The sequence below is a fragment of the Sciurus vulgaris genome (genome assembly GCF_902686455.1).
Source record: "Sciurus vulgaris genome assembly, chromosome: X".
Lineage (NCBI taxonomy): Eukaryota > Metazoa > Chordata > Mammalia > Rodentia > Sciuridae > Sciurus > Sciurus vulgaris.
The window spans coordinates 99,213,359-99,239,998 of NC_136471.1; the positions used below are offsets into that span (position 1 = coordinate 99,213,359).

At 36.8% G+C, this 26,640-nt stretch overlaps 1 protein-coding gene across 2 annotated transcripts in view; it reads left to right on the plus strand.

Moving 5' to 3' along the window:
* EFHC2 (EF-hand domain containing 2) overlaps positions 1–26,640 on the plus strand; it is a 189,848-nt gene that overhangs the window by 56,683 nt on the left and 106,525 nt on the right. For both annotated transcript variants that reach the window (XM_079123512.1, XM_079123513.1), the window contains 4 exons: positions 6,235–6,385; positions 20,202–20,425; positions 23,647–23,898; positions 26,153–26,266. In XM_079123512.1, coding sequence (XP_078979638.1) covers positions 6,235–6,385; positions 20,202–20,425; positions 23,647–23,898; positions 26,153–26,266 — 741 coding nt within the window. The remainder of the gene's footprint in view (positions 1–6,234; positions 6,386–20,201; positions 20,426–23,646; positions 23,899–26,152; positions 26,267–26,640) is intronic.

Below are 26,640 nucleotides of genomic sequence, written 5' to 3' on the forward strand. Positions count from 1 at the left end.
TATCAGGTGGACTTAGTTTTAAGCCCTCTAAAACATCAATGATACATCAATTTTGAAAATTTTTTAGTCTGTATTCAGAATATACTTCACTTATGTTTTTAGTCAAGTTCTTTTATGTCTTCTAAAAATGGTTTTTATCAGGGTCACAAATTTTAATTAAAACTACTTTTAAGTTGTTTCATATTTTTTTATTCTACTGTGAAAATACAATGGGGAAAGTATCCCCCCACCCATTGCATTTTCTGTCTAATACATAAGGATATTTTTTATTTAGTTGTGGTTACATGGAAATCTTTTCATTTTTTTTTAGTGTTTGTTCTGTTATTTTATCTACCTGTAATGATTATTTTTGTCTATTCCTTGCCAATATTTTTACTTTGTATCTTTTTACATTGTCCAGAACTTCTAAAAACAGTATTAAATATTGATTCTGGTAGGGGCATTATTGTTCTATCCCTGATTGTAGTAGACACATAGTTTAATTAAATATAAAGTTGGATGTAAAGTTGGATGTTGAAGCTGTTGTTTTACAGCAGGTGCTATGTAATCTTGTTAAAGAGTTACCCTTGGGCTGGGGATATAGCTCAGTTGGTAGAATGTTTTCCTCATAAGCACAAGGCCCTGGGTTCAATCCCCACCACCACAAAAAAAAAAAAAAAAAAAAAAAAAAAGAAAAAGAAAAAGAAAAGTAAGTTACCCTTGCATTTTAAAATGTATGTGATAGCAAATGGTTTGAGATCATTACATATTTGCTCTTTTTTCCTAAGAAACATCTTTGTGTATGTGAGGAAAATGCTGCCTTTTGTGTAGGTGGTTTATAATTCTTATGGACTATTAAATTCTGTTTGCTTGTATTTTTGTTAGGCTCTTCTATAAATCATAAGTAGTGAAATTGATCTGTAGCAGTGATTCTGAACCTTGGCTTGCACTTGTGATCACCTGGAGAGCTATAAAAATCACTGATACCTAACCCACCCTGAGAGATTCTGAGTTGATTGTGTGTGTGTGTGTGTGTGTGTGTGTGTGTGTTCTACATATGATTTTAACGTACAACCAATGTAAGAACTGCTGCAGAGTTTTTTTTTTTTTTATGGTATGTTTATTACGCATTGGAATTCACCTTTGTGACTTTCCATCTCTTTTGGTATTCAAGAGGAATTACATAATGTGGTGATTTTTTTCCTTAAAGGTTTGAAAGAGTCCATTAGCAAATCATCCCAGTTGGAGCAGTTCTTTGATAATTTTTTCACATCTTCCTTCATTATTAGCTTATTCATTGTTTTTGATGAGTCATAATTATTATAGAAAATCAATCACTTATTTGTGATTTAAAATTTACTTTCATGTTTAAGATAATTTGCCTTATAATTTATATTTGTCATGAACTGTTTCATTTCTGATTTTACTTATTTTTCGTCTTTCTTGATTAGCTTTCCTGGAATCTTAGCTAATTTAAAAAACTCTTGGATTTGTTTATTGTAGTTGTTTTTCTCCTTTCAAATTCATCTGTCTGTGCTCTTTTGCTTTCTACTTGTTTTCTTTTTGACAAATTTTTGCATATTCCAAAGTTTCTTTCAACAGTTGGTTCTAAACTCTGGCTACTCTTCAGAATTACCTGGGGAGCATGGGTGAGAAAAAACAGTATCTTTTCCTTACCCATGCATGGTTCATGACTGAGAAATCTCTAACAAAAGACAGATTAAAAAGAGAAAACCAACCATGCAATCTAGTTAATAAAAGTTCATTTGACGTGGGAGCCTTCAGATAAAGACCCAAAGAAATGGGAGAACTATTTTTTAAGGACAGTCATGCAGAAGTGGGATTGGCAAACTGAAGGGTATAATCTAATGGTAATAAATTGAGGGGAACCTAGCAAGGCCTGTTTGTTCAGAATCTTTTCTGTGTCCCTGAGTGACATTCCTTTCTGGGTATAGGGAGGACACCTGTGACATGAGGGTCTTCAGGAAAGGAGGGAGGGAAATGGTCAGAAAGTGACTTTCCTAGATTTTATGACCTGCTTCTTGGGAGAACAGCAAGGACATTCAGGAAACAATCCTGCTTATGCTGATTTCTCAAATGTCAAGGTCTTATATTTAGGGGTAGCATGTCCTGAACCCCATCAGTAGCTTTTAAAAAAATACTAATGCTTTCCTCTTCTCAACAATTCTGATTTAATTTAATTAGGCTTAGGTCTGGTCTTTTTTTTTTTTTTTTTTGTAATTGCTAATGTGCAGCCAATGCTAAGAAATGAGGTTAGCAATTTATCCTCTGTTAAACTGTAAACTCTCTTGAATAATAATTTAAATTCATTAATTTATTCCCAGATTACAGGTTTGCCTGTGTCCTATAGGTTTATATGACTTTATATTTTATTAGATCTTGTACTTTCTGTGGTTTTAAATTTATCTTCACTTACAGTTATTAGAAGTGACAGATTTTGTTTGCAGTTACATTATACATTTCTAGTTGTATCACTTTGTGACCAGTGACAACTTATATAATTTGTTTTTTAAAATTTCTTGTTTTTGTGAATTGGCATAGTAAAATTCTGTAAGTCTACCATTGCCCTGTATAAAGGAGCCATCTTCTATATGTAACACAAAATTTATCATTTATTTCCTTGATTCTAAGCTTTTTAGTTGTAAGAGATACCATTGATTTAACAATAGCTTTTCTTCAGGAAGAATAAACACACTGTATTAAATGTACACAAATTTTTGTTTTCTACTAACCTGGAAGAGCATGCATTTATTTTTACTGTTACATATCTTCTCTAAGAGTACTTCATAATTTAAACCTGAGCCTTTTTCATAACATAGAGCTTAAATTGTTTATTTATTTATTGTAGTACTGAGATCAAACCCAGGGCTTCCTGCATGCTAGGCAAGCACTCTGGCAAGCAGTGTACCACTGAGCTACTTTCCTAGCCCTTGTTTCTTTTTCCTTCCTTCTTTCTTTTCTTTTCTTTTTTTTTTTTTTTATTTTTTAAAGTTGGGGTCTCAACTCCTGGGCTCAAGTGATCCTCCCGCCTCAGTCTCGTTAGTAGCTGGGACTATAGGTACAGGCCTACGCCATTGGACTTGGCTTCCCAAATATTTTAAACAAGATTTGTGATGTTGACCTCTTTGTAAAATGCCAATCCTTATTTAACATTACTGATGTTTCATCCTCTTTCCTAACAACTTCGCTAAAAATTCAGCTGTGAGTTTTTGACACTTACAGGTTTGGTTCCTGAGTAATAGTCTTTATGATTCATGCATTGGTCACACCAACCTCCCCATCTTTAAAAATTGTATTCTGAGACATTAGGCTTTTGCTTTAGCCTTACAATTGCATGGACTAGCCTGTAATAGAAAACTTTCTACACAGTTATTATTTTCATTGTTGTTGTTGTTAGTGCCACACTGGACAAGAATCTTTTTACATTTTAAATAAAAAAAGAGGAGTCTAAATTACTGTTAAAATCCAGCTATTTGGGATATGCAGTGCAAAGCAAATGATTGACATGAAAATATGATTAATTCCTTCTCTGAGAAGCTAAATTTGTACCATATATTAAGTTGTAACTACTTGCCCATCAAAATGCACTCCTGACTGCTTTGAGTTTCTTTTTGCTTTAATTGTAAGACTCTGTATTCAGAAATATGTGTGTAAAAATGTTTTCCTTTATAATGAGGAAACCATGTACCTATTATTTAAAGCTAACTGATTTCATATTTATATCCTGTAGGCTAAGATCGAAATTCCAAATGTGTTGGGGATCAGGCAGGTAACCTTGTCTAATAAATACTGTAGAGCCTATGGAGGCCTGTGGGGAACTGAAGATCACACACCCTGCCAAATAGCATTTACATTCTGTTTTTAAGAAAATTGCAGCCAGTTATATCCTCTAGATCTTTTCTTATCTAGTCTCTGCTTGACTTATAAATTATGATAAAACCTTGTATTATAATTATGTTTCTATAAATTTTCATTTCTAACAGTTTTTGTCTTAGGTTCTTTTTCTGGATTCTTTGCAGGTTCCATTGCAATTAGGCCATTTATCTTTTTGAAATCACTTTAAATCTGTTTGGTGTCTTCCCTTACATTCGGTTTTGCCACATTTTACAATTTCCTCTACCTCTTCCTTTTTTATCTTTTTATCTCCACCATTCTCAGATTTACCCTCTCTCTTTTATGTTGGAGTTTGGTAGCCCTGTATTCTCCTGGTACCAGAAAATGAAATACCAATGTGTTCATCTTCTGGATGTATTGAAGCCCGGTCTCTTTCCTCTTTATTTCCCTTTAATATCTCTTATTCTCTTTTTATGCATCATTTCATTGGTAAATATTTTAATGACTATGTACCTAACAATTGTTGTCAACTGGCCTATGCCTATTTAGTCATTCACAAATTTTTACCAGTAGCATTCAACATGTGTGTGTATGTGGGGGGGGGGTGAGAGCTAAGAATATTCTCTTCAAACTTTCCTACCTGATTACAGAAAAAAAGGTTTCAAATTGAATACTTACTGTGCTGAAAGCCCAATGAAGCCCAGCTCTCTGTCCTTTTAGGTGTTCCAAATATAATTCAGATAATATAAAATGTCTAATACAATACAATTCAGTGTCTAACATTGTTTTGTAATTAAAGTAAAATTTATATAACATAAAATTAACCATTAGCCACTTTAAAGTGTGCAATTAGTGGCATTTTGTCCATTTACAATGTTGTGCAGCCATCAACTCTAATTCCAAAATATTAATTGACCCAGATCAAAAAATCCTGTACCCATTCCACAGCATCTTACTTGAACTGCTCACTCAACACAAATGTGATACCCTGCTAGCACTGGGTGTTTACTAAACTAATTGGAATCAGGCCAGACGAATTCTCCAAGAAAGCCACTGAATATAGGACCATTTGATAATGAAGCCATACGTGCTGTGTTGAAGGGTATAGACCTCTTGTCTCCCCAGAGTCTTAAGATTCTTAGAACCTGTTCCTGTAAGGACAGTGCCTCGTCAACATTGGTAACTGATCTGTGCATTTTGAATATAATCAGTTTACTAACTAAACTCATTTCTAACATCATTTGTGGTGATTAACAAAGGTTCTTGTGTTGATCAAGCATTTTGTTAGCTACTTCTAAAGTGTGGGCTTCTGATAGGAATTTGCTAACTATTCCTGGAATGTTTGTTCTTATTTAGGGTAGCTGATACCCCTAGAAGGTAGATTAATATACATATTGTCTATGTTGAATAACCTTGGAGTTATATACACAATTAACTTTTGCAACTTCAATGATAAAAATTGATCAAAAGTGAGAGGTAAAGGGAATATTTAAATGGAGCACAGACTCCTTGAGAGGTCTAGATTAAACATGAAATGGTAGTGTAAATGATACTGTTGCCATAAGTATCCTCTATTACCACCTTCTCCTCAATGTGTGAGCAGGTTGCTCTGTTGGGGGTGATTCCAAAGGTTAAAGATACATATTTATACCACCTGGCATCTAAGCATGAGGACCTTTTTGCCTAGTATTGAAGAAAAGGCACAGTTATCTGTTTCAACAGGGGGAAAAAAAGAACTGTGTTTCATTTGCAGAGAGGCACAGTTTTCCAGAGTATTCCAGATAGTAAAAAAATAATCTCTTGATTTTTGCTGTAAGTACATTAGAATTCACCTGCCCCCATTCATACAATGTAAGGTGAGATAATTCTGGGGCCAGCATTGAGCTAGGCTCTTTGAGGCTCCTGGAGAAATGTGAGTTGAAGTCCCTCTGCTTTGGAAGAATTTAGGATCTGCCTGTCTGAACTGCCTTAGGATAAGCAGTCAGTAGGACCAAGAGTCAGGATAATTTTAGCCCAGAACCAAAGTAACTGTGTTATTTTTAATGGGAAAAATCACAAAACTTATATTCATCATGTGAGAAAGAATATTTTGTCTAACACATACATTTAGAATCCGCTGTGAAATTCCAAAGACAAACTTTAGTTCAGTTTATAGTAGAGCTGATTGGTGGATTTATTACTTGAATATCATTCCTTTGTTCTAACCAGATGGTGATGAAATTATAAAATAATCTATATGTACTGTAACCTTGATTACATAGCTGTTCTCATAGTTGGTGTGTAGAATGTCTTGGAAAAATTCTCTCAACCCTTTTCTTAATACTAACAGTTATGGGCAGTAGCTTTATTGATTTTTAAGTTTGCTGAATTTTTTATAGTTTATAATTATGATTCCAACAGGTATTATCTTTTGATGCCTATTTGGAAGATGAAGTGCCTGATAAAAACCAAGAAAACTATAGAATAAGATACTATAAAATCTACTTCTACCTTGAAGATGACACAATTCAAGTCAATGAACCGGAGGTGAAAAATAGCGGACTGCCTCAAGGTATCTATTTTAAACAGCATTATGATTTTTTCACTTCTAACTCCTGCCTTAATCTACAGTCTTTCTTTAGCTTTTTAAAAATCTCATGCTAATACTTAGGTATGTAACTCGTTGACAATGGTTAGAGGAGCATGCTGTTAAGTGTTTAACTAATGGTAGTGACTTAATCAGCCTTCTACCCCTCGCACTTCAACACGGTCATTTCTCTCCCTTCTCTGTGGCATAATGTATGCTTTCAGGTGCTGCTCTAGTATGAGCAAATTCTCCTGTGTCTTTGACTTTGTCCTTGAACCCTTTGGTCTCTTTGCCATGGCCACATTGCTTTCTGTAGAACATTCTCAATGGAAAAGAGAAAGCTATTCTCTGCTGCCACTTTTAGGTTGGTTTTCTTTCCTGAATTTACTGTCATTTGTTTCAACTACCCTCTTCTCTTTCTGTTAACTAACATCATTTATAGTAATTAACAAAACATTGATGGTACCTCAATAGAAAGTCCTCGTTCCTTCACTCTGTGTGACACTCATTTTTTTCTGGACTCTACTTCAGCCATAGATATGAGTTAATTCTGTGACATGGCCACCAGAGAAACTAATCCAAGGTTGCATTATTAGAGTATGGAAGAATATATCAAGGGAAGTGACTGATTAGTTCTGGTTGTGCTGTGGGACCTTCCCTTGGGATGATGTTGAATTCTGAATACCTTAAGGGGACAGTAATTAACCATAATGGGGCAAGGACTGACAATTTGTCATGTGTAATAGAGAATAGTGAAAAACAATATTTGTCTGTAACAGAAAGACTAAAGTGTGTCTGATAAATGTCTTCAGATATCTAAGTAAGGAGGAAGGATGACCACATTTTCTGTATCCTTACGGGTAGAAGCACGAGGTCAGAATTCAGGTCAGAATTCAGCTCCCTTACAAACAGAGAGCTGCCAGAACTTGCAGTGGATGGCCTTGGGTGGAATTGAGGGTGGAGGTTTGGTGTAGGGTGCAGGAGTTGAGAGTCACATGTTTTTTGTTCATTTTGCCGCTGGGGAAAGGTCAGGTATTGTTTTTCACTGATAACGTGGTAGAGGTATAGGAGGGGAGTTGAGTGTTGGTTTGGTCATTAATGTAAATGTTCTTCCAGGTTCCTTTTGTTCCATGAAGAACCACAATCCTTGGGTGCAGTGTCATTTCTTTGTCTTTTGGAATATTCCCATCTCTATTATCTCAGACTCTGAAATTACTTCTCTTACTGCAGTCTCCACTCCTTTTGTTTTTCCCATTTACTCATACTTACCTACCATCCCTATTCTTCATTCTTTAGAAAGATGTGTTCTGACATGTGTCCATGTCTTTTTTTGTCCTATTTACTACCATCCTAACAACCTAAGCTACTCTCTTGACTGGAAGAATGGAATAGCTGTCAACCATGGTCTCTCTGCCCTTATTTCTGCATTTTCTACCATGTATTCTATGTGGCAGCCAGCCATGGTGTTGCCTGGGATATTACCTTGATGCAATGGTGGCCTCTAAGAAGCATGCATACATGCTCCCCCAGAGGCCACAGAACAGAAAGCTTGTGGGCCAAATTAAAATGCATGAATCATACGATAGATTAACATGATTTAAAATGCACAAGAAGGGCTGGGGATGTAGCTCAGTGGTTGAGCACTTGCCTAGTGTAGGAAAAACCCTGGGTTCCATTCCCACCAGCAGCACCCCAGCCCCATCCCACAACAAAACCACACCGAGAAAAACCAGGGGAAAGAGGATAGGTACATACTTTGGACCAAGTTCAAGTGGGTATAATGACCACACTGCCTTAATCCTGGGATAGGCAATGGTTTGTTCCCCACCTCTTCTCCTTTACCACAGACAGACCAGTGTACCCTGGTCCACAAGCACTCCATCTCTCTGTTGGAGAGATGAGTGCTTGGTCACAGCTGTAGCTTGCCAGTAAGACTGATGAATAGTCATAGGTTTTGTTTGTGTTTCTTGGACAGAGGGTCCATGGGGCACGAATTGGTGTCGCCAATGAATGAGTGGCCGAATTAAGGCCTCATGAATATTGAATATTCATGAATATTTAGTGTCTCTTGTATATTTAGTATATCATGAATATTTAGAGCCCAGGTGCTTCATGTATATTTAATATCTACTGAAAATTAGTTGTCTCTTGGTCCTTCCGTCCCTTCCTTTCTGTTTTTAACACACATATATCCTACTTACTACCTTCTTGTCATTAGTTAACACATCTTGTGATTTGTGCCTATGTTAAATAAAGTTTTTGCTTACTAACTACTTATTTAGGCCTGATTCCTCCGTAGTGATATACTATAATGAGGTCAAGGAGGCAGAAACAGGAATTTGGGGGCCAGGGGTTTCTGAGAAAAGGTTGTCATGCAACCTCATTTCAGTGTGCAAAGGACTTCCCTGAATGTTCATAAGACTGACCTTTTTCTTACAGTATGGCTTCATTGTGTCTACAGCATGGCTTCATTGTGTCTGGTGCTTGGGGTAATGAATTTGAAGCCAGTTGGCATTGTCAAGAACTATTTGTTGAATACCTACTCCATGCCAGGTACTGTTCTGGGTTTTGGGAGAAAGGACAAGAGGATTAAGACCCATCATACCCTGACCTCATGGAGTTCATAGACCAACAGATTGGAGAGGAAAGGGAGCATAGTAACTAGTCCAGGAGTTTTACAGTTGTTCTGGCTGGAAATGCTGGGTGTCCAAACCAGGACCGTGGTAGTAGGGCTGGAAAGCAGGGGAAGGATTTGAGAAATATTTGGTTAGCAGAGTTGATTGGCCTTGACTGGTGACTAAATATAGAGATTGAGGAAGGGAAATATCAAATGATAAAGTAGCTACTTTATCATTATTATCTCATGTAATCCCCCAATGACCATCTAAAGTTGGTAATGCCATTGTGACTTTTAATGAAAAGGAAACAGGCTTAGGGGGTGATTTGCTTCATCTTTGGGTGTGTGTGTGTGTGTGTGTGTGGTACTGGGGATTGAGCCCAGGACCTATGCATACCAGGCAAGAACTCTTACCACTGAGATATACTTGAGCCCCAACTGATTGCCTTGGAGGTCTCTGGTCAAAAGAATGCTGGTACCTTTGTAAAGTCCAGGAGTATGGAGCACAGTGTGGGGCAGGATTGGGGTTTATTGCTCAGGTATGTTTGGGGGCATGAGGCCTTTGAAGGAATTGGGACATCTGTGTGGTGATACCCACTTGGCAGGCGGAAACTTGGGATGAATTTTCAGGAAAAATAAGACTAGAAATTGAATTGGCAATCAGGGGTACCTAGATCATGACCAGAAGCAATCTGTTCAACTGTGTTGGAGGAAAATTGCTGTTGAGGTGGTGCAAAGAGGAAGAGAATTTGATTTAGTATCTCTGCTACTTTTTCTAGTAGAGGGAGAAGGTGACGATTGGTATCAGGAAACCATATGAGCTGTCCTCATTGTTCTTTGTGTTCCAACTCATGACTGAATGGTGAATCTTCTAGGAAATATGGAAATGCCTTAACATTTTAAAAAAGATTTCGACATACTTTAAAGTTAAAAATGTGACATTTTATTTTTTAAGGGACATATAGTTTCAGACTCTGGGGCCATTTTTAACACATACGAGGCAGTTTTTAAAGATTGGAAAGAATGTATTAGAAAATGTTTATAGAATTATTTAAGAACAGGAAGAGATAATGTACAACTTTTCATTTCTGTGAGCATCTGTTTTACTCAAGTGTATTTGATTAAGTGGGTGACAATATTGCATTAACATTTTTTTTCTTAGTTTTCACTTAGACACTGCTCTGATATTCCCTAACCAAACTTTGCTTATTTTCTGATTACTTTCCCAACCACACTACCAAATTTGCCCAAATGACAGAATGAGGGTCACACAACATGCCAAACCTGCATTAGTGAGTTGGATTATGTTTTTATTATTACTCCTTTTTAAGTGAAAACTCATATTCCTGTAGCTCACTGGCCCCTGTCCAGTGCAATTTTGTTTTATTAAACTACCCAAGAAGAAATAAGAAATACAACCTCTAGGATGATCTTGGAAAGGCTCTTAATAAGATTTTCAATTCTCTCAGCCTCAATTTCAAATCTCACAAAGGTAGATTCCAAAGACAAGTTGAAGATAGTCATAATGATGCACTTGAAAATAATTTTTATGTAAGGAGGAAGGATTGTTATTCATAAAGACAAAGAACAATCCTGAGTAGAAAGACTACTTTAAAATCTTTGCAGAAAATTATAGAATTTCTGATTGGTTTACCGCGATTGGGACATTTCCCTTTGTGGAGTTGCAGCTCAAGGGTGGTGGACAGAATACACAGTAATCACATTGTGTAATGACATTGAGTTTGTCAGCAGAGTGGAGAAAGCTGGAGGGCTGTAGCAAATCCTGTCAAAAGCATACATGAATAACTACTCTGTCGTCAAACTATGTTTAGAAAGAAACCAGTCTCTCTTGAAATATTTAATATGATGATTCTTGTTAAAAACTGTCTGGACAGTGAATAGTCTGAAAAAGCATTTAAATGCCTTTTTCATGCTTTCCTAAATTAAATGATAGCGAAAAAGAAAACAAACTTAATGAGCCAGGGGTTCAGACCTTGGTGGGATGAACCACCTAGGCAGTGGTTTTTTTTTTTTTTTTTTTTTTTTTTTTTTGTTGTTGTTGTTGTCATTGTTGCTTTTCTTTAGTTGTGTTTTGAGTAGTTTCTACCTGCCTTCCTTCCATGCACCTGTGGGCTCTGGGAAGAGGCTAGAGATCAAGTTCATGTTCCTGTCACTTCATAGGGTTTTGCTGTTTTCTTGATGAACTGAAAGGCTGGTTGCACCTGTTTCTCATAGATCTGACCATTCAGAAATCAGTGCAACTAGATGAATTATAGCACCCCCCAAGGGGTGATAGGAATAGGAAAGACAGTGGAAGAAGTCTGACATAATTCTCCTATATACATATATGAATACACCATAGCAAATCTCACCATTGGGTATAGATATACTCCACATTTGTATAAATAGGTCAAAAAGAAAAAGGAAAATTAAAAAACTGTCTCTATTACCACGTAACTTTTTAAAGGGTGGCCAGAGTTCGAAATAAGTCAGAAACAAAAGAGGCATTCATTAGCATGGTGCCAAAATGGGTGTTCAGTTATAAGAAGCTTCTAATAAAAACATATTTTTAATATTCACAAGTTCTTGGTGGCAAAGAGATTTGTGTATTATGAGTCAAGTCACTGTTGCAATTCAAGACTTGCCTTTATTTCTTGCCAGGACATCACTTTCTTTTGGGTTAGATATAATGTATTTATAGAATTTGTTTCTCTTCTGCTGGAATGTAGTTAAAATAATTTTATGTCAGGCCAGGAATGTCAGAGGTAAACTCGGTAGTTTTACTTCTACATGTCTAACAGAATAAATGTCAGTCTAATGCTACCAAATCCAAACTAATTTATGGTAAAGAAAAGATAATGAATAGAAACATGCCATGATTTCTGGCATGGTCCATATTAGTTGTTTTCATTTGGGAGCAATCATCAGAATTTCCTAGCCCACCCAGAATTTTTTATTCTGAAGACCAGGGATCAAGAACTGGCTTTTACATGGTTCTTAGTACATCCGTGGATAGGAACACTAATCTCCACTTATGACTTGTTTGGGCACCTCAATTATGTAGTATTTGTTTTTTAAAAAAAATCCTCTAAGATAATCTATTTGAATGAAGCAAATGTAATCATGAAATAGAAATTGGCCATTTTTATGCCATTCATGCGTATTAGTTATATACCATATCTAAGTACTATATTCCATAAAATGGAAGGGGTAGCAGTAGAACTGCCAGATAAAATACAAGATGCCCAGTTATATTTGAATTTCAGGTAAGCAATGAAGAATTTTTCAGTGTAACTATGTCCCAAATATTGCATGGGACATACTTATATTAAAAATGTATTCATAATTTAGACTTAACGGACATTTATAGAATATACCATCCAACCAAGAGTGAATACACTTTCTTCTCAGCAGCACATGGATCCTTCTCTAAAATAGACCATATATTATGCCACAAAGCTAATGTTAGCAAATACAAGAAGATAGAGACACTACCATGTATTCTATCAGATCATAATGGATTGAAGTTAGAAATAAATGAAAGAGTAAACCACAGAAACTATTCCAACATCTGGAGATTAAACAATATGCTATTATATGATGAATGGATAACAGAAGATATTAGGAAGGAAATTAAAAAATTCTTAGAGGTAAATGAGAACAAAGAAACATCATATCAAAATCTCTGGGACACTATGAAAGCAGTACTTAGAGGGAAATTTATTTCATGGAGCGCATTTAATAAAAGAAGTAAAACTCAACAAATAAACGACCTAACACTACAGCTCAAAGCCCTAGAAAAAGAAGAACAGAACAGCACCAAAAGTAGTAGAAGACAGGAAATAGTTAAACTCAGAGCCGAAATCAATGAAATTGAAACAAAAGAAACAATACAAAAAATTGACAAAATAAATAGTTGGTTCTTCGAAAAAATAAACAAAATTGATAAACCTTTAGCCACACTAACAAAGACGAGAGAAAACCCAAATCACTAAAATTCAGAATGAACAAGGAAATATCACAACAGACAGGATTGAAATACAAAACATAATTAGAAGCTATTTTGAAAATCTATACTCCAAGAAAACAGAAAACCTTGAAGACATCAACAGGTTTCTAGAGACATATGAATTACCTAAACTGAATGAGGAGGACATAAACAATTTAAATAGACCAATTTCAAGTACTGAAATATAAGAAGTCATCAAAAGCCTACCAACAAAGAAAAGTCCGGGACCAGATGGGTTCTCAGCCGAGTTCTACAAAACCTTTAAAGAAGAGCTCATTCCAATACTTCTCAAAGTATTCCATAAAATAGAAGAGGAGGGAACCCTCCCAAACTCATTCTATGAAGCCAATATCACACTGATACCTAAACCAGACAGAGACTCATCAAGGAAAGAAAATTTCAGACCAATATCCTTAATGAACATCGACGCAAAAATTCTCAACAAAATTTTAGCAAATCGCATACAAAAACATATTAAAAAGATAGTGCACCATGATCAAGTGGGTTTCATCCCAGGGATGCAAGGTTGGTTCAACATCAGGAAATCAATAAATGTCATTCACCATATCAATAGACTAAAAGTTAAGAATCACATGATTATTTCAATAGATGCAGAAAAAGCATTTGATAAAATACAGCACCCCTTCATGCTCAAAACACTAGAAAAAATAGGGATAGTGGGAACATTCCTTAACATTGTAAAGGCCATTTATGCTAAGCCCATGGCTAATATCATTCTAAATGGTGAAAAACTGAAAGCATTCCCCCTAAAAACTGGAACAAGGCAGGGATGCCCTCTTTCACCACTTCTATTCAACATTGTTCTTGAGACTCTAGCCAGAGCAATTAGACAAACCAAAGAAATTAAAGGGATACGAATTGGAAAAGAGGAACTCAAACTATCCCTGTTCGCTGACGACATGATTATATATTTAGAGGAACCTGGAAATTCCACCAGAAAACTCTTAGAACTCATAAGTGAATTCAGTAAAGTAGCAGGTTACAAGATCAATGCTCATAAATCCAACGCATTTTTATACATAAGTGATGAATCTTCAGAAAGAGAAATTAGGAAAACTACCCCATTCACAATAGCCTTGAAAAAAATAAAATACTTAGGAATCAATCTCACAAAAGAGGTGAAAGACCTCTACAATGAGAACTACAGAACACTAAAGAAAGAAATTAAAGAACACCTTAGAAGATGGAAAGATCTCCCATGTTCATGGATAGGAAGAATTAATATTGTCAAAATGGCCATACTACCTAAAGTGCTATACAAATTCAATGCAATTCCAATTAAAATCCCAATGACGTACCTTACAGAAATAGTGCAAGCAATTATGAAATTCATCTGGAAGAATAAGAAACCCAGAATAGCTAAAGCAATCCTTAGCAGGAAGAGTGAAACAGGGGGTATTGCAATACCAGATCTTCAACTCTACTACAAAACAATAGTAACAAAAACGGCATGGTATTGGTACCAAAATAGAAAGGTAGATCAATGGTACAGAATAGAGGACACGGACACAAACCCAAATAAATACAATTTTCTCATAGTAGACAAAGGGGCCAAAAATATGCAATGGAGAAAATATAGCCTCTTTAACAAATGGTGCTGGGAGAATTGGAAATCCATATGCAACAGAATGAAACTAAACCCATATCTGTCACCATGCACGAAACTAAAATCAAAATGGATTAAGGACCTCGGAATCAGACCAGAGACCCTGCAGATTATAGAAGAAAAAGTAGGTCCAGATCTTCAACATGTCTGCTTCGGAGCAGACTTCCTTAACAGGACTCCCATAGCACAAGAAATAAAAGCAAGAATCAACCACTGGGATCGATTCAAACTAAAAAGCTTTCTCTCAGCAAAGGAAACTATCAGCAATGTGAAGAAAGAGCCTACAGAGTGGGAGAATATCTTTGCCAATCATACTTCAGATAGAGCACTAATCTCCAGAATCTATAAAGAACTCAAAAAACTCTACTCCAAGAATACAAATAATCCAGTCGACAAATGGGCTAAGGAAATGAATAGACACTTCACAGAAGCAGATCTACAAGCAATCAACAAACATATGGAAAAATGTTCAACATCTCTAGTAATAAGAGAAATGCAAATCAAAACCACCCTAAGATTCCATCTCATCCCAATTAGAATGGTGATTATCAAGAATACAAGCAACAACAGGTGTTGGCGAGGATGTGGGGAGAAAGGTACACTCATACATTGCTGGTGGGGCTGCAGATTAGTGCAGCCACTCTGGAAAGCAGTGTGGAGATTCCTTAGAAAACTTGGAATGGAACCACCATTTGACCCAGCTATCCCACTCCTTGACCTATACCCAAAGGACTTAAAATCAGCATACTACAGAGATACGGCCACATCAATGTTCATAGCTGCTCAATTCACAATAGCCAGAGTGTGGAACCAACCTAGATGTCCTTCAATTGATGAATGGATAAAGAAACTGTGGCATATATATAGAATGGAATATTACTCAGCCATAAAGAATGATAAAATTATGGCATTTGCAGGCAAATGGATGAAATTGGAGAATATCATGCTAAGTGAGATAAGCCAATCTCAAAAAGCCAAAGGACGAATGACATCGCTAATAAGTGGATGATGACACATAATGGGGGGAGGGAAAGGTTAGTGTTAGGGTTAGAGTTAGGGTTAGGGAGGGGAGCAAGTATGAAGGAAGGAAGGACTGTATATAGGGAAAAGAGTGGTGGGAGGAGTGGGGGAAGGGAAAAATAACAGAATGAATCAAACAAGATTACTCTATGTAAATTCATGATTACACAAATGATATGCCTTTATGCCATGTACAAACAGAGAAACAACATGTATCCCATTTGTTTACAATAAAATATATATATATATATATAAATGTATTCATTAGTTTTCTGGAATTCAAATGTAACTGGGCATCCTATATTTCAATCAGCTAAATCAGCCAATGTGTAGGATGGACACTGGAGCATCAATCACTGAATGGAATAGTGTAGAATTTAAGAGTGGCAGTGAGTTGCTACTCTGTGAAGATAGGTATTTGGTGCACGGTGTCTGCTCAATAAATATTTGTGGAAGTAAGAGGAGGAGGATGGGGGAAGGGAGAAGGAGAAGGCTATAACACAATGTGGGCATCATAAATGGTACCAGGTACTTGAGGGATCAGAGGAGGGAAAACCAATATCCACTAGAGAAGATGGCATTTGAGTGTTACCATAAATGTTTCCCCAGAACCAATCATGGTGGTACTTGTCTATAATATTAGCAACTTGGGAGGCTGAGGCAGGAGGATCACAAGTTCAAGACCCTATCTCAAAATAAAAAATAAAAATGGGCTGGGGATATAGATGTAGCTCAGTGGTAGAGTGCCCCTGGGTTAAATTCCCAGGGCCACACACACACATACACACACACACACACACACACACACACAAAGTTTCCACAGATAAAGGTGGAAGAAAGAGAAAGGTAGAACAGTCAAAAGGAACAACACAAGATAAAAATGTGTTAAAGGGGTAGGGCAAGGACTTGGGAGATATTTGGGAACAGATCATAGAGCCTGTATTAAGAAAACTAGACAAGCAGGCAGTAATTCAAGAGGATGTTAGAGCACCTTCCAGGCTATCATTTTGGTGCTTATTCAGTAGCTAAGGGGGAAATGCATAGGGTTATTAGTTTTCATTATGATCAGAGGTGTGGGATTTTAAAATGTTTATTATGCTAAGTGAAATAAGCCAGTGCCCTAAAAACCAAAGACTGAATGTTTTCTCTGCTATGTGGATGCTAATTCACAATAAGGGCAGGGGGCTAGAGAAAAAATAGTGTTACTTTAGGTAGAGGGGAGTGAAGGGAGGGGAGGGGGTATAGGGGTAGGAAGAACAGTAGAATGAATTGGACATTATTACTCTGTGTGCATAACTATGCGACTGATGTAATTCTACATCATGTACAACCAGAATAATGAGAAATTATACTCCATGTATGCAAGATGTATCAAAGTGCATTCTACTGCCATGTATAACTTATTAGAACACATAAAAAAGGTGAAAAAATGTTCATTCATTTGCTGAAAGGCAGGGGCTAGATTATCTATTTTAAAACTAAAACCAAAACTCCAAAGATAGCATTTTTGAAAAATAATAGAAAATCTGGAATAGTGATTTTAGTGGAATAATATAGTGAGGGCAAGGGGAGGAAAGGTGGTCTATCATGTTGATCACTGTTAAGGCTCTTAGTGTTTTTGGGATACAAATTTAGTAGACATGGTGATAAGAGAAAATTCCAGTTGTATATTTATTCACCTAAGAAATGCCTTCCTCTAGTTTTGGATGGACCCAAGGTCTGCAGTGTTACAAAAATGAAATAAACATGCTTACAATTTAGAGGCAAGAGGTTGGAATCTTACTTCTGGAAGGTGTGTTCCTAAAACCTAAACTTAGCGGTATGAGCTAAATCTAAGGCAAGTCCCAACTGAATGATATGAAAACACATTAAACATAAATGGTTATATGGCCACTCTGTTCTAAACCATAGGGAAATGTTAGAAAGTTAAGGCTTGCAGAATATAGTCAAATAGCAGGGTTTTTAAAAGGGAAGAAAGATGTAAAATATGAAGATGAGGACAAGCTGGAAAGAAGGCGCTTGATGCCTGAACATGTGTCCCAGTTGCCATTATGGGGCAGTTAAGAAGATGAACATCTGAAACTTTAAAGACAAAATATGGTGCTTTAGTTGTTTTTCCATTTTATAACATTATTTTTACTTGTCTACCTTGATGATCCAGCTGCTTTTCATTGTGTGCCAAAGATACAGCATCCTGCCCATTTTTTTGATATTCCAGAACGAATTCCTGCTAGTAGAGTTTCTGCCATTTATCATGGAAGACTATAAACACACAAATCACAATAAATAGAAATTTTAATCCTCAAAGGACACAATTGAGAGATCCCAGGAATATATTATTGAAAGCTCTCATGTGCAACTATACATTTCAAGTGTCCCACATCAGTTTTCTGATTAACATGGGATTGTGATGTTGGAATCCTGGTTAGCAAAAAATTTCTTGTTCAGTGTTAGACCTGCCTTTTCTTTCCAACTCATGTATAGTCAGGATTCTTTTGTTGCTACAAAGAACTTTCCTGGCTTCTCCTGAGAAGCATCTAGTGAGAGGAGTATGGGGCCCTGAGATATACAGGCTCTTGGGAGGGACAGGTAAGGTTGTGGTGCTGTCCTTACAGCGAGGATTGCTGTTGGACAAATGGCCCTCTCTGGAAATCTGCCCTTAGAACGAGATAGTCTGTTCTTTTGAAAGAGTAGCTCCATCATCAGTCTCTCTTCTTTTCATTGTGGCTGACAGCTCTTCTGCCTATTTTTATTCTGTTTTGCCTATGGCTCCTTTCCTTCCCTTAAGTAATTTATGGCTACAGTACAGTGAGATACAGTTCAGTGAAAATTATGGAAAGTAATGGTATATTGTTCAAGTCTGAAATCTCAAGTTCAAGATCTTTTTCTGCCATTTGTTAGGACATGACCTTGAGCATGGCACTTAAAGCACTCTGAGCTTTGGTTTTTTCATTCATAAACTGAATATTCATATTTCATGTATTAAGTGTCTCATGGGATTTTTGAAGATTAAATGAGAAAATGTAACTGAAAGTCTATCCTAGGGCTAGGAAGATGATTGTGATTATTATTATTTAAAAACCCAGTGGGTGGGCCAGTTCTTTATATCTAGAGCAATATAGAATTACTCTTCAGAGTCTTACAGAACAAAAATCAGCACTAACTTGCTTATTCGAGTTTTTATAATGAAGTACAAATGCAAGATAGATGGAATTTTTGAAGAAGACTGTCACTATTGAGTTAATCTTACATATTTTAAAAATTGTCACAATATAAGTATTTTTAAAGAGGTATATAATGGATCCTGAACATACCTGAAGTGCCCATCCTTTTATAGATGTTTAAGTATGCAATTTGTTCTAAATGTCTAATCTTGAATGATTAAATAATTCGCGTACTGTTTTCAGTGGCATGAATTAAAGGCTAATTGAAGAATAATTTTTGCAGTAAAATTATATCATCTTTTATGTAGTACATTTAAAAATATTCTAGGCCAGTTCTAATTTTATAGTTTTATTATTTTAATTTAATGTACCAAGTAATTAAAAATTGCTACAAAGAAAAGAAGATGAAAATGATTTTAGTTAATTTCCCTTTAACAGAGTGAAAAGACGATAAGTGGAGTAATGGAACAGAGCCCAGCACAGTTCCTGGCACATAAAGATATTAATTAAATGTTCCTTAATGAATAAGGAATGAATAGTTTCTAAGTATTTCGGGATTTTGGAAAAGGCACCATTCTCAGTACCATATAAAATACAAAGAAGATAGGTTGACATCTTTATATTAAAATACCTCCATATAGAGGTCACACAAGCCAATTATTATTGAACTGCGAGATCCTCAGGTTGCTCTGCTTCTCTTTTCTTTTCTCTTTCCTCTTGGAGATGGTTCTCAGGCCCAAGTCAGTTATGCCTGTTGAGAGACAGTTTTCCATGGGTATCTTGCATTTCCATACATCTGACAGAGACACTGACTGCTCTTTGTTCTGGACTCTCTTCAAGGGCATTATATATACAAATAGCTTTGGAAGACAAAGATAGTCTCTCCCTCTAGAGCAGAGTGCAGGTTTGCTAGTTTGCATTAACCTCAGAAGACAGAGGTAGTGTCCCCCTCCAGAACAAAGGGCAGATGTGCTTACCGTCTGTCCAGTTTAATAAGACTGCTTATCACTCACTGTAGCAGATTCGGTTTCCCTAAGCTCTAGGATCCTCTCCTGTCCTGTAACCTACTGGGTGTGCAGCTGTTATCTGGTTCTTATTGTGTCCTTTAGTGGGAATTGGGGCTTAGGAAGCTGGTACAAAAAAATGCAGATATTCTGTTGCTAGTGATACTACTATTAAGTAATAAACTGCCCTTTGTCTCTCTGACTCCTTAGAGCTTGAATGTACTAATGCCTCCTGGATGATCCCTTTGCCTACTTCCCTGTTGTGGGAAGGCATTCTGGGTTGTTACTAGGGTGTATTGTAACTTCTTAACTTGTTAGTTGCCGCCTGATAAAACAGTTGTCTTTTACTTCATGCCACAGGGACTTTTATCCGGCGTCATCGGATTTCTCTCCCACCCCCTGATGATGATCAGTTTTATACTGTATATCATTTCAATATCAACACAGACATTGTCTTCTATGGCCGGACATTCAAGATTTATGAATGTGATGCATTCACAAAAAACTTTTTGAAGAAAATAGGAGTGAAATTAAATCCCCCTGGACAGTGTCCTGAAGATCCTTATATGAAGGTTCGGAGAGAGGTAAGAAATTGATGGTTCTGTGAGTTCTTGTCTTCAGAATAAGAATACCTTTGGAGGGTTAGTAAAGCGTGTACTTGATGTAGCTGTGAATGCTTTTGGGGCCATTGTTACTTGAGTTGTCCTGTTCTCCTTTAGGTTGAAGGGAAGGCCAAGGGTTGGCCTCAGAACAGGAATGATTTCTAAACTAATCATGCCTTCCTGTTCTTTTTGTAGAATCTCTCTTCCAGGCAGGAGCATTCAGTGAGCTGCTTAGGTATCATACTATCTAGGAGCCCATGATTCACCTTGTGATCACTTACAGCATTTATGTTGGGCCCACACTTCCTTGGCTAGTCTTTTCTGGTTTCAGTTACTTAACTCTGACTGGAAAAGTCTTTGCTTCTTTATTACTGACTTACTAAACCAAACTTGGTGGGTATGCCTTTTTCTTCCTTCTTAGAATTCCCAGCTCTTCGTATGGTGACATTGAATGCTGAGATGTCCAGGAATAGTGAAGGGGGCATGATTCTAATGTCCCTCTATTATGAAAAGATGCTTGTCTTCAAAGTCTGACCCCAGTTACTATAGGGAGTGAAGATTCAGTATTATTGTTATCTTTCTGCTTTTTTTAAATGATCCCCTGACCCAAATTTTAATCTAAATACCTAAAAGGGGAGGTATCATGTAAAGTCACATACCCAGCCAATCTCTTTGCTGGGACTGGATACAAATCTCCCGAGTCTTACCTTGATTTTTGTTATTGTCATTTGTTTCCCTTTTCTTTTTTATTAATATATGATTATTCACAGTAAAATACAGACATTAAGTATACTACTGGATGCATCTTAACAAATGCATATACCCATATTACTTATACTCAAATCAAGATGTTGAGTATTTCCATCCCCCCAGAAAGTTCTCTCACACCTTTTTCTAATCAGTTCCTCTCTGCACCCAGGGACAACCATTGTTCTCATTTTTATTCCCATAGATTACTTTCATCTGATTTTTTATTGTTTTTAAAACTTATTATTCATTTCTTTGCAGAAAGATAATATAAAATTTTAAATCAAATTCTCCTTTAATTTCTTGTTAAAAGCTGCATGTAGGATTATTCATCTATACCTGTCTCCTAGTACCAGCAGAATTATCCTTTAATGTTGTAGGCATACAACTCTCCTGAGAAATATATATACGTGTGTGTATATGTATGTATGTGTGTGTATGTGTATGTATGTGTGTGTATAAAATTAATCCTGGAATATCTAAGGTAGAATGCATGTGTATCAGTGTACAAAGAGATTTTTTGCTTTGGGTTCATTTTTTTTTTTTTTTCAAATGTCCTAGACAAAAAGAGTCTGGGTAAATACAAAGTCATTAGAAGCACCAGAGAGAACCTGAAGGAAATGGATTAATTTGAATTACCACCTCTTTTAAATGGCTCAACTCATTCACTACCAGTTTGTATTATATGATAGCTATTGTGAATGGTGATCTATTATGTGAAATTGCAAAAAGCACTGTAGGATTTCATAGGTTTATAAAGAAAAAAGAAATATTGTGCCAGGAATTGAGACTAAGTACCAAGAACAGCCAAGAAATGGTTTTACTTTTTATTTTTTTGGCACTGGGAATTGAACTCAGAGGCACTCAGCCACTGAGCCACATCCCCAGTCCAATTTTGTAATTTTTCAATTTAGAGACAGGGTCCCACTGAGTTGCTTAGGGCCTTGCTAAGTTGCTGAGGTTGGCTTAGAACTTGTGATCCTCCTGTCCTAGCCTCCCGAACTGCTGGGATTACAGGTGTATGCCACCATGCCTGGACAAGAAATGGTTTTAAATAATTTTCTTTCTTATTGGGAGGATCATTTTAGCATTTTTTCCCTCAGGGAGAAAACTCTTCAGTAAATATAGAAACCTTTGGAAAATTAGTCAGTATAACCTTTTATATTGACTTTTATGCATTTAGTTCTTTAGTGTTTACTGTCTTGAAATGTAAAATTAAACAATTAACTTGAACTGAAAAGGATCCCAATGGTATATAATCAATACTGCATTTCTAATAGATCATCTAATGCCCCCCAAAATATCTATGAAAGTGGTGGTTCCCTAATTTTGTTTAAATATCAAGGAAAAGGCTGAAGAGCCTCTGGAAAACCATTGTATGTCCCCTTGTCTTGGGGTAAGATTGTACTTAGACTGCCCTGGACAGATAGAAAATTTCAAGAATTTACAGAAAAGATTACATAACCCAATTTGGGACAATACTTTCTTTGCCAATGAGTACTTCCTTATATAACAATCCTATTTGGCTTCATCAGTTAGAATGGAGACAATTTTGCTCCAAGATGGGACTGAGAACATGCAAATGGTGGGAAGAGCTGCACCAAAGAATACTGCAGAGCTCTCTGTTTCTGGGGCTGAGGATAGGTGACGTGGGCTTGTGTGTGGAACAGAAGTTTTCCATTTGCTCTTCTCCTGTTTCCACTGGCCTTTCATGTCCTTGAAATCTAATGCTTTTTTGAGCAAAATAAAATCATGAATATATTTCTTCTCTTTTACCTTCATAAAAATCTGAATGAGTCAGAAGCATTTATGGATATGAACTTCCAGTAAAAAGACACATGGTTTTGTTCAGTTGAGTTATGATTAGTAAAGGGTCAAATGTATAGTATTAAAGCATACAGGTCAATGAGTGCCAGAAAATGTGTACAATTGAGTAATCCATTGGATTGGGACTGGAGATGTAGTTCTGGGGTAGAACTTTTTTTATCTAGCATATGTGAGCCATGAGTTCAATCTTCAGCACTGCAATGGAAAAAAAAAAACAAAGATGTTTGAGTATTTGTCAATCCAGAAAGTTCCTTTGTCTCCCTTTCTGGTCAAATCCCTTATCCAGAAGCAATTAATGTTTTGATTTCTGTCACCGCAGATTAGTTTTGTCCATTCTCAAACAAGACCTTTAAGTCTTTGAGAAAAGTCAGCTTTAAAAAACATTACAGAAGGATAGTTTGGTGTAGTAAAATAATGTTTAATAAAATATGAAAAACTTCCTAATGCTTATCTGTCTACTTAAAGTTAAATCTGGTTATAGATGCATATATATGTGTGTCATAGTCAATTGAAATCTTTAAAAATATCATAGTCAATAGAAAATGTATCTCTTTATCACTTTATTGCTTGCATCTCAGAAGCACCTATGCAAAACCTGCAATTATTTCTGACATTTTCTCCTTTTGCAGAAACTAGACTGTGTGGATCCCTTACGTCCTTATGAATCCTTTGACACCCTGAAACAGTTCCTCCAATATGATGGGAAGGTTTTACGTTTCTTCTGTCTATGGGATGATTCAGACTCATTGTTTGGGGACCGTAGAGAGCTCATCCTGCATTATTTCTTGTCTGATGATACTGTTGAAATCAAAGAAGTGATACCACACAACTCAGGCCGAGATGCTATTTCATGGTTCCTCCGGAGGAGTAAGCTACCCAAGGTGAGCCATGGATACAGAACTACTTTCTGAATTTGCTTGTGGGCCAAGAGATTTGAGTCACTGTTGGGAATGTTGTATGTTATGATTATGTGATGACAGTTACCCTATACTAGTGTAATTTAGAAAACTTTCATCTTGTGTCCTCTATTAATATACATCTATGAAAGTAGTCTACAGAATCTGACAAATTAGCGTTGGAATGTTCTGGACTTAAAAGTAAAGGGAAAAAATCAAATGTAAGAGAAAGTACATATTTGTCATTGAGTTCACAGTCTTATGAAAGTAAAGGACTCCCTAGTTAAAGAATTGCTCATGATCTTAGATAGGGCCCCTGCAGCCTCCTGAGGAGAGTCCATGGTGTTGGTCTGGGTTGTGAATACCCATACAAATGTACCCACTTGTGCACACACAAACACACACAAGTATAAGCACAAAAATGAGTGATTCTTCTGAGTGTAGTGGCTAGCCTCTGGCAGATGTCATTACTAGCTTTTGCATTTTATTTACTATTAAAAAGTATTGGCAGACTGATTTCTACAAATACTTATGGTCATTTGAGAGCTAATGTAACTTGGGCGTAACAGGAACAGTACAAAGACAGGTCTGGAATAGAATTAGGGATCTGCCTCTTAATAGCTGTGTGACCTTGGGTAAGTCACTTAGCCTCTCTGATCTTATTTTCCCACCTCTAAAATGTAGTTAACAGTGGTTCCTTCCTGAAGTGAATGTAAGGATTGAATAAGATAATATAGTAAAAGACACTATCTAAGGACGTATTAATACCTAAAAGGATGCAAAAAACATAAAGGATTTTTTTTCACTGTTCCATGTTATATTTTATTTCTAATTTAGATAAGGTATTTTTAACTTAATTCTTAGTGTTTCCGAAAAGGTTACTGTAACATTCATTTACTATGCACACAACCGCTGGCCATTTGGTCCTCACAGAAGGTTCTCGGAGATTCTCTGAGCCCACTGCCAGAAGCCCTGCTGTGTTGCTTGCAGGCAGAGGGAGACAGAATTCATCCCTGAGGGGGCTCTAGGGTATGCACAGTAGGTGGTCAGGATGTGCCAAGGAAGCCTGTTTTTAGAATGACTTTGCAGATAGGCTAAATATAAAATAATAATGATATACCTGACATTTTGCAGTATGCCTTGACATCAGTTGCTTCATTTAATCCATTCACTCAACACATACTTATTGAGTACCAACTGTAAGCCAGCTTGGGAGTTATAGTGAGAAAGAAAGGATTAAGTCCTGCTTTTTGAAGTTTAGGTTCTTGTGGAGGAGAGATACAAAATGGATGGATATTCCCTTGAAACTCACAGATTCTTTTCAGAAAGGAAGCAGTAAAGTAATGTTGTAGTGAAAGAGATGAAGGAACTAAAGTTCTGAGAAGATAAATACTTTGCCCCAAGTCCTGTACCAGTAAGTGGTGAAAAGAATTTGCATGCAAGTGTAATATTCTACATTATGTGACCTACTTATGCCACATGCATCATAAATTTCACACATTTAGACTTCCATTTTAGGTCACATGTATCAGGAAAAATTCAGATCTCACATCCATATGTGATACTTTTGATTACTGTCAATTTACATAGTTACTTAAGGTATTTCCTGCAGCTTACACAACTGCTTGGAACCACCTGGGGTTCAGAATGCAGGACTGAGCAGATCCGTAGCTTGCTGCAGGCCATGTTTTTTGTTAAGGGCTGACCCAAGTCTATTGCTCCTTTACCTCACTAACTTGGTGGACCAGCAGGTACTCTATTCACTGAGCTCAGGATGAGGCAGGGTGCCAAGCAGAATAAAGAAAAGAAGGCAAGGAGACAGGGGAGGGTTGTAGTTTAGTGAGGAGAAAAGGTGGCTGCTGATTAAAACCATTAGAGAATCAGAGAAAGTGGTTGAACCCTGTGGCAGGTACTGGTGAGATTTGGGTTGGGGACAGGTAATGGATTAAACAGTTATCAGTGTGTCTAGTGGCTTGGTGGAGAACCAGGTGGATGGCTACCTGTAGAATGGCAGGGGTGGGGGGCAAGACAGGGTTTTATGAGGGCTATGAAGGATGCATGGAGTATAGGCCAGCCCACAGGGGTTATGGCAGTGTAGGGAGGATGGGTGAACTGTGTGTCTTCCTCTGGGTGGTGGAGCAGAATCATATACTGCCTATTTCCTGCATGTGTCCCCAGAGCACACCATCTCTGTGTTCAGAGGCCATCAGCCATACCTTGCTTCAATTTTGTATTCTAGCATGGCCCACCTGGGGTCTATCAACCAGGCCAGATAACAAATCGAGCAGTTCTCAATGTGTATGGTGGCTTCTCAGAGAAGCGAATGGATGGCTACCTGTTGGATAAGTACAAGGTAAGGATCCTCATGTTTTCTTACCATTTCCAGTGTGACTTCCCTGGAACTGAACAGTGGGGTGAATTACATAGTATTCCCTTGTGAGAGTATTAGTGAAATCAATGAATACATAAATATATACATTGTACTGCCATTTATCACACAAATAATGTGCCTAGGTACATACAGAAATATATGTATTGCATTGCTATTTGCAAGTCCTACAGTGCTAAAATAATGCTTTCGAATATTAGCATTGACCAATTATTTTTGGATTTGATTTTTAAAGTTTAGTTATAAATTGTATAATGAAAGTTTTTTTTTTTTTTCCCTTTGGGAAGGGGTACCTAGTTCTTTAGAAGGTCCATGGTGCCAATGCTATGTTCTTTTGT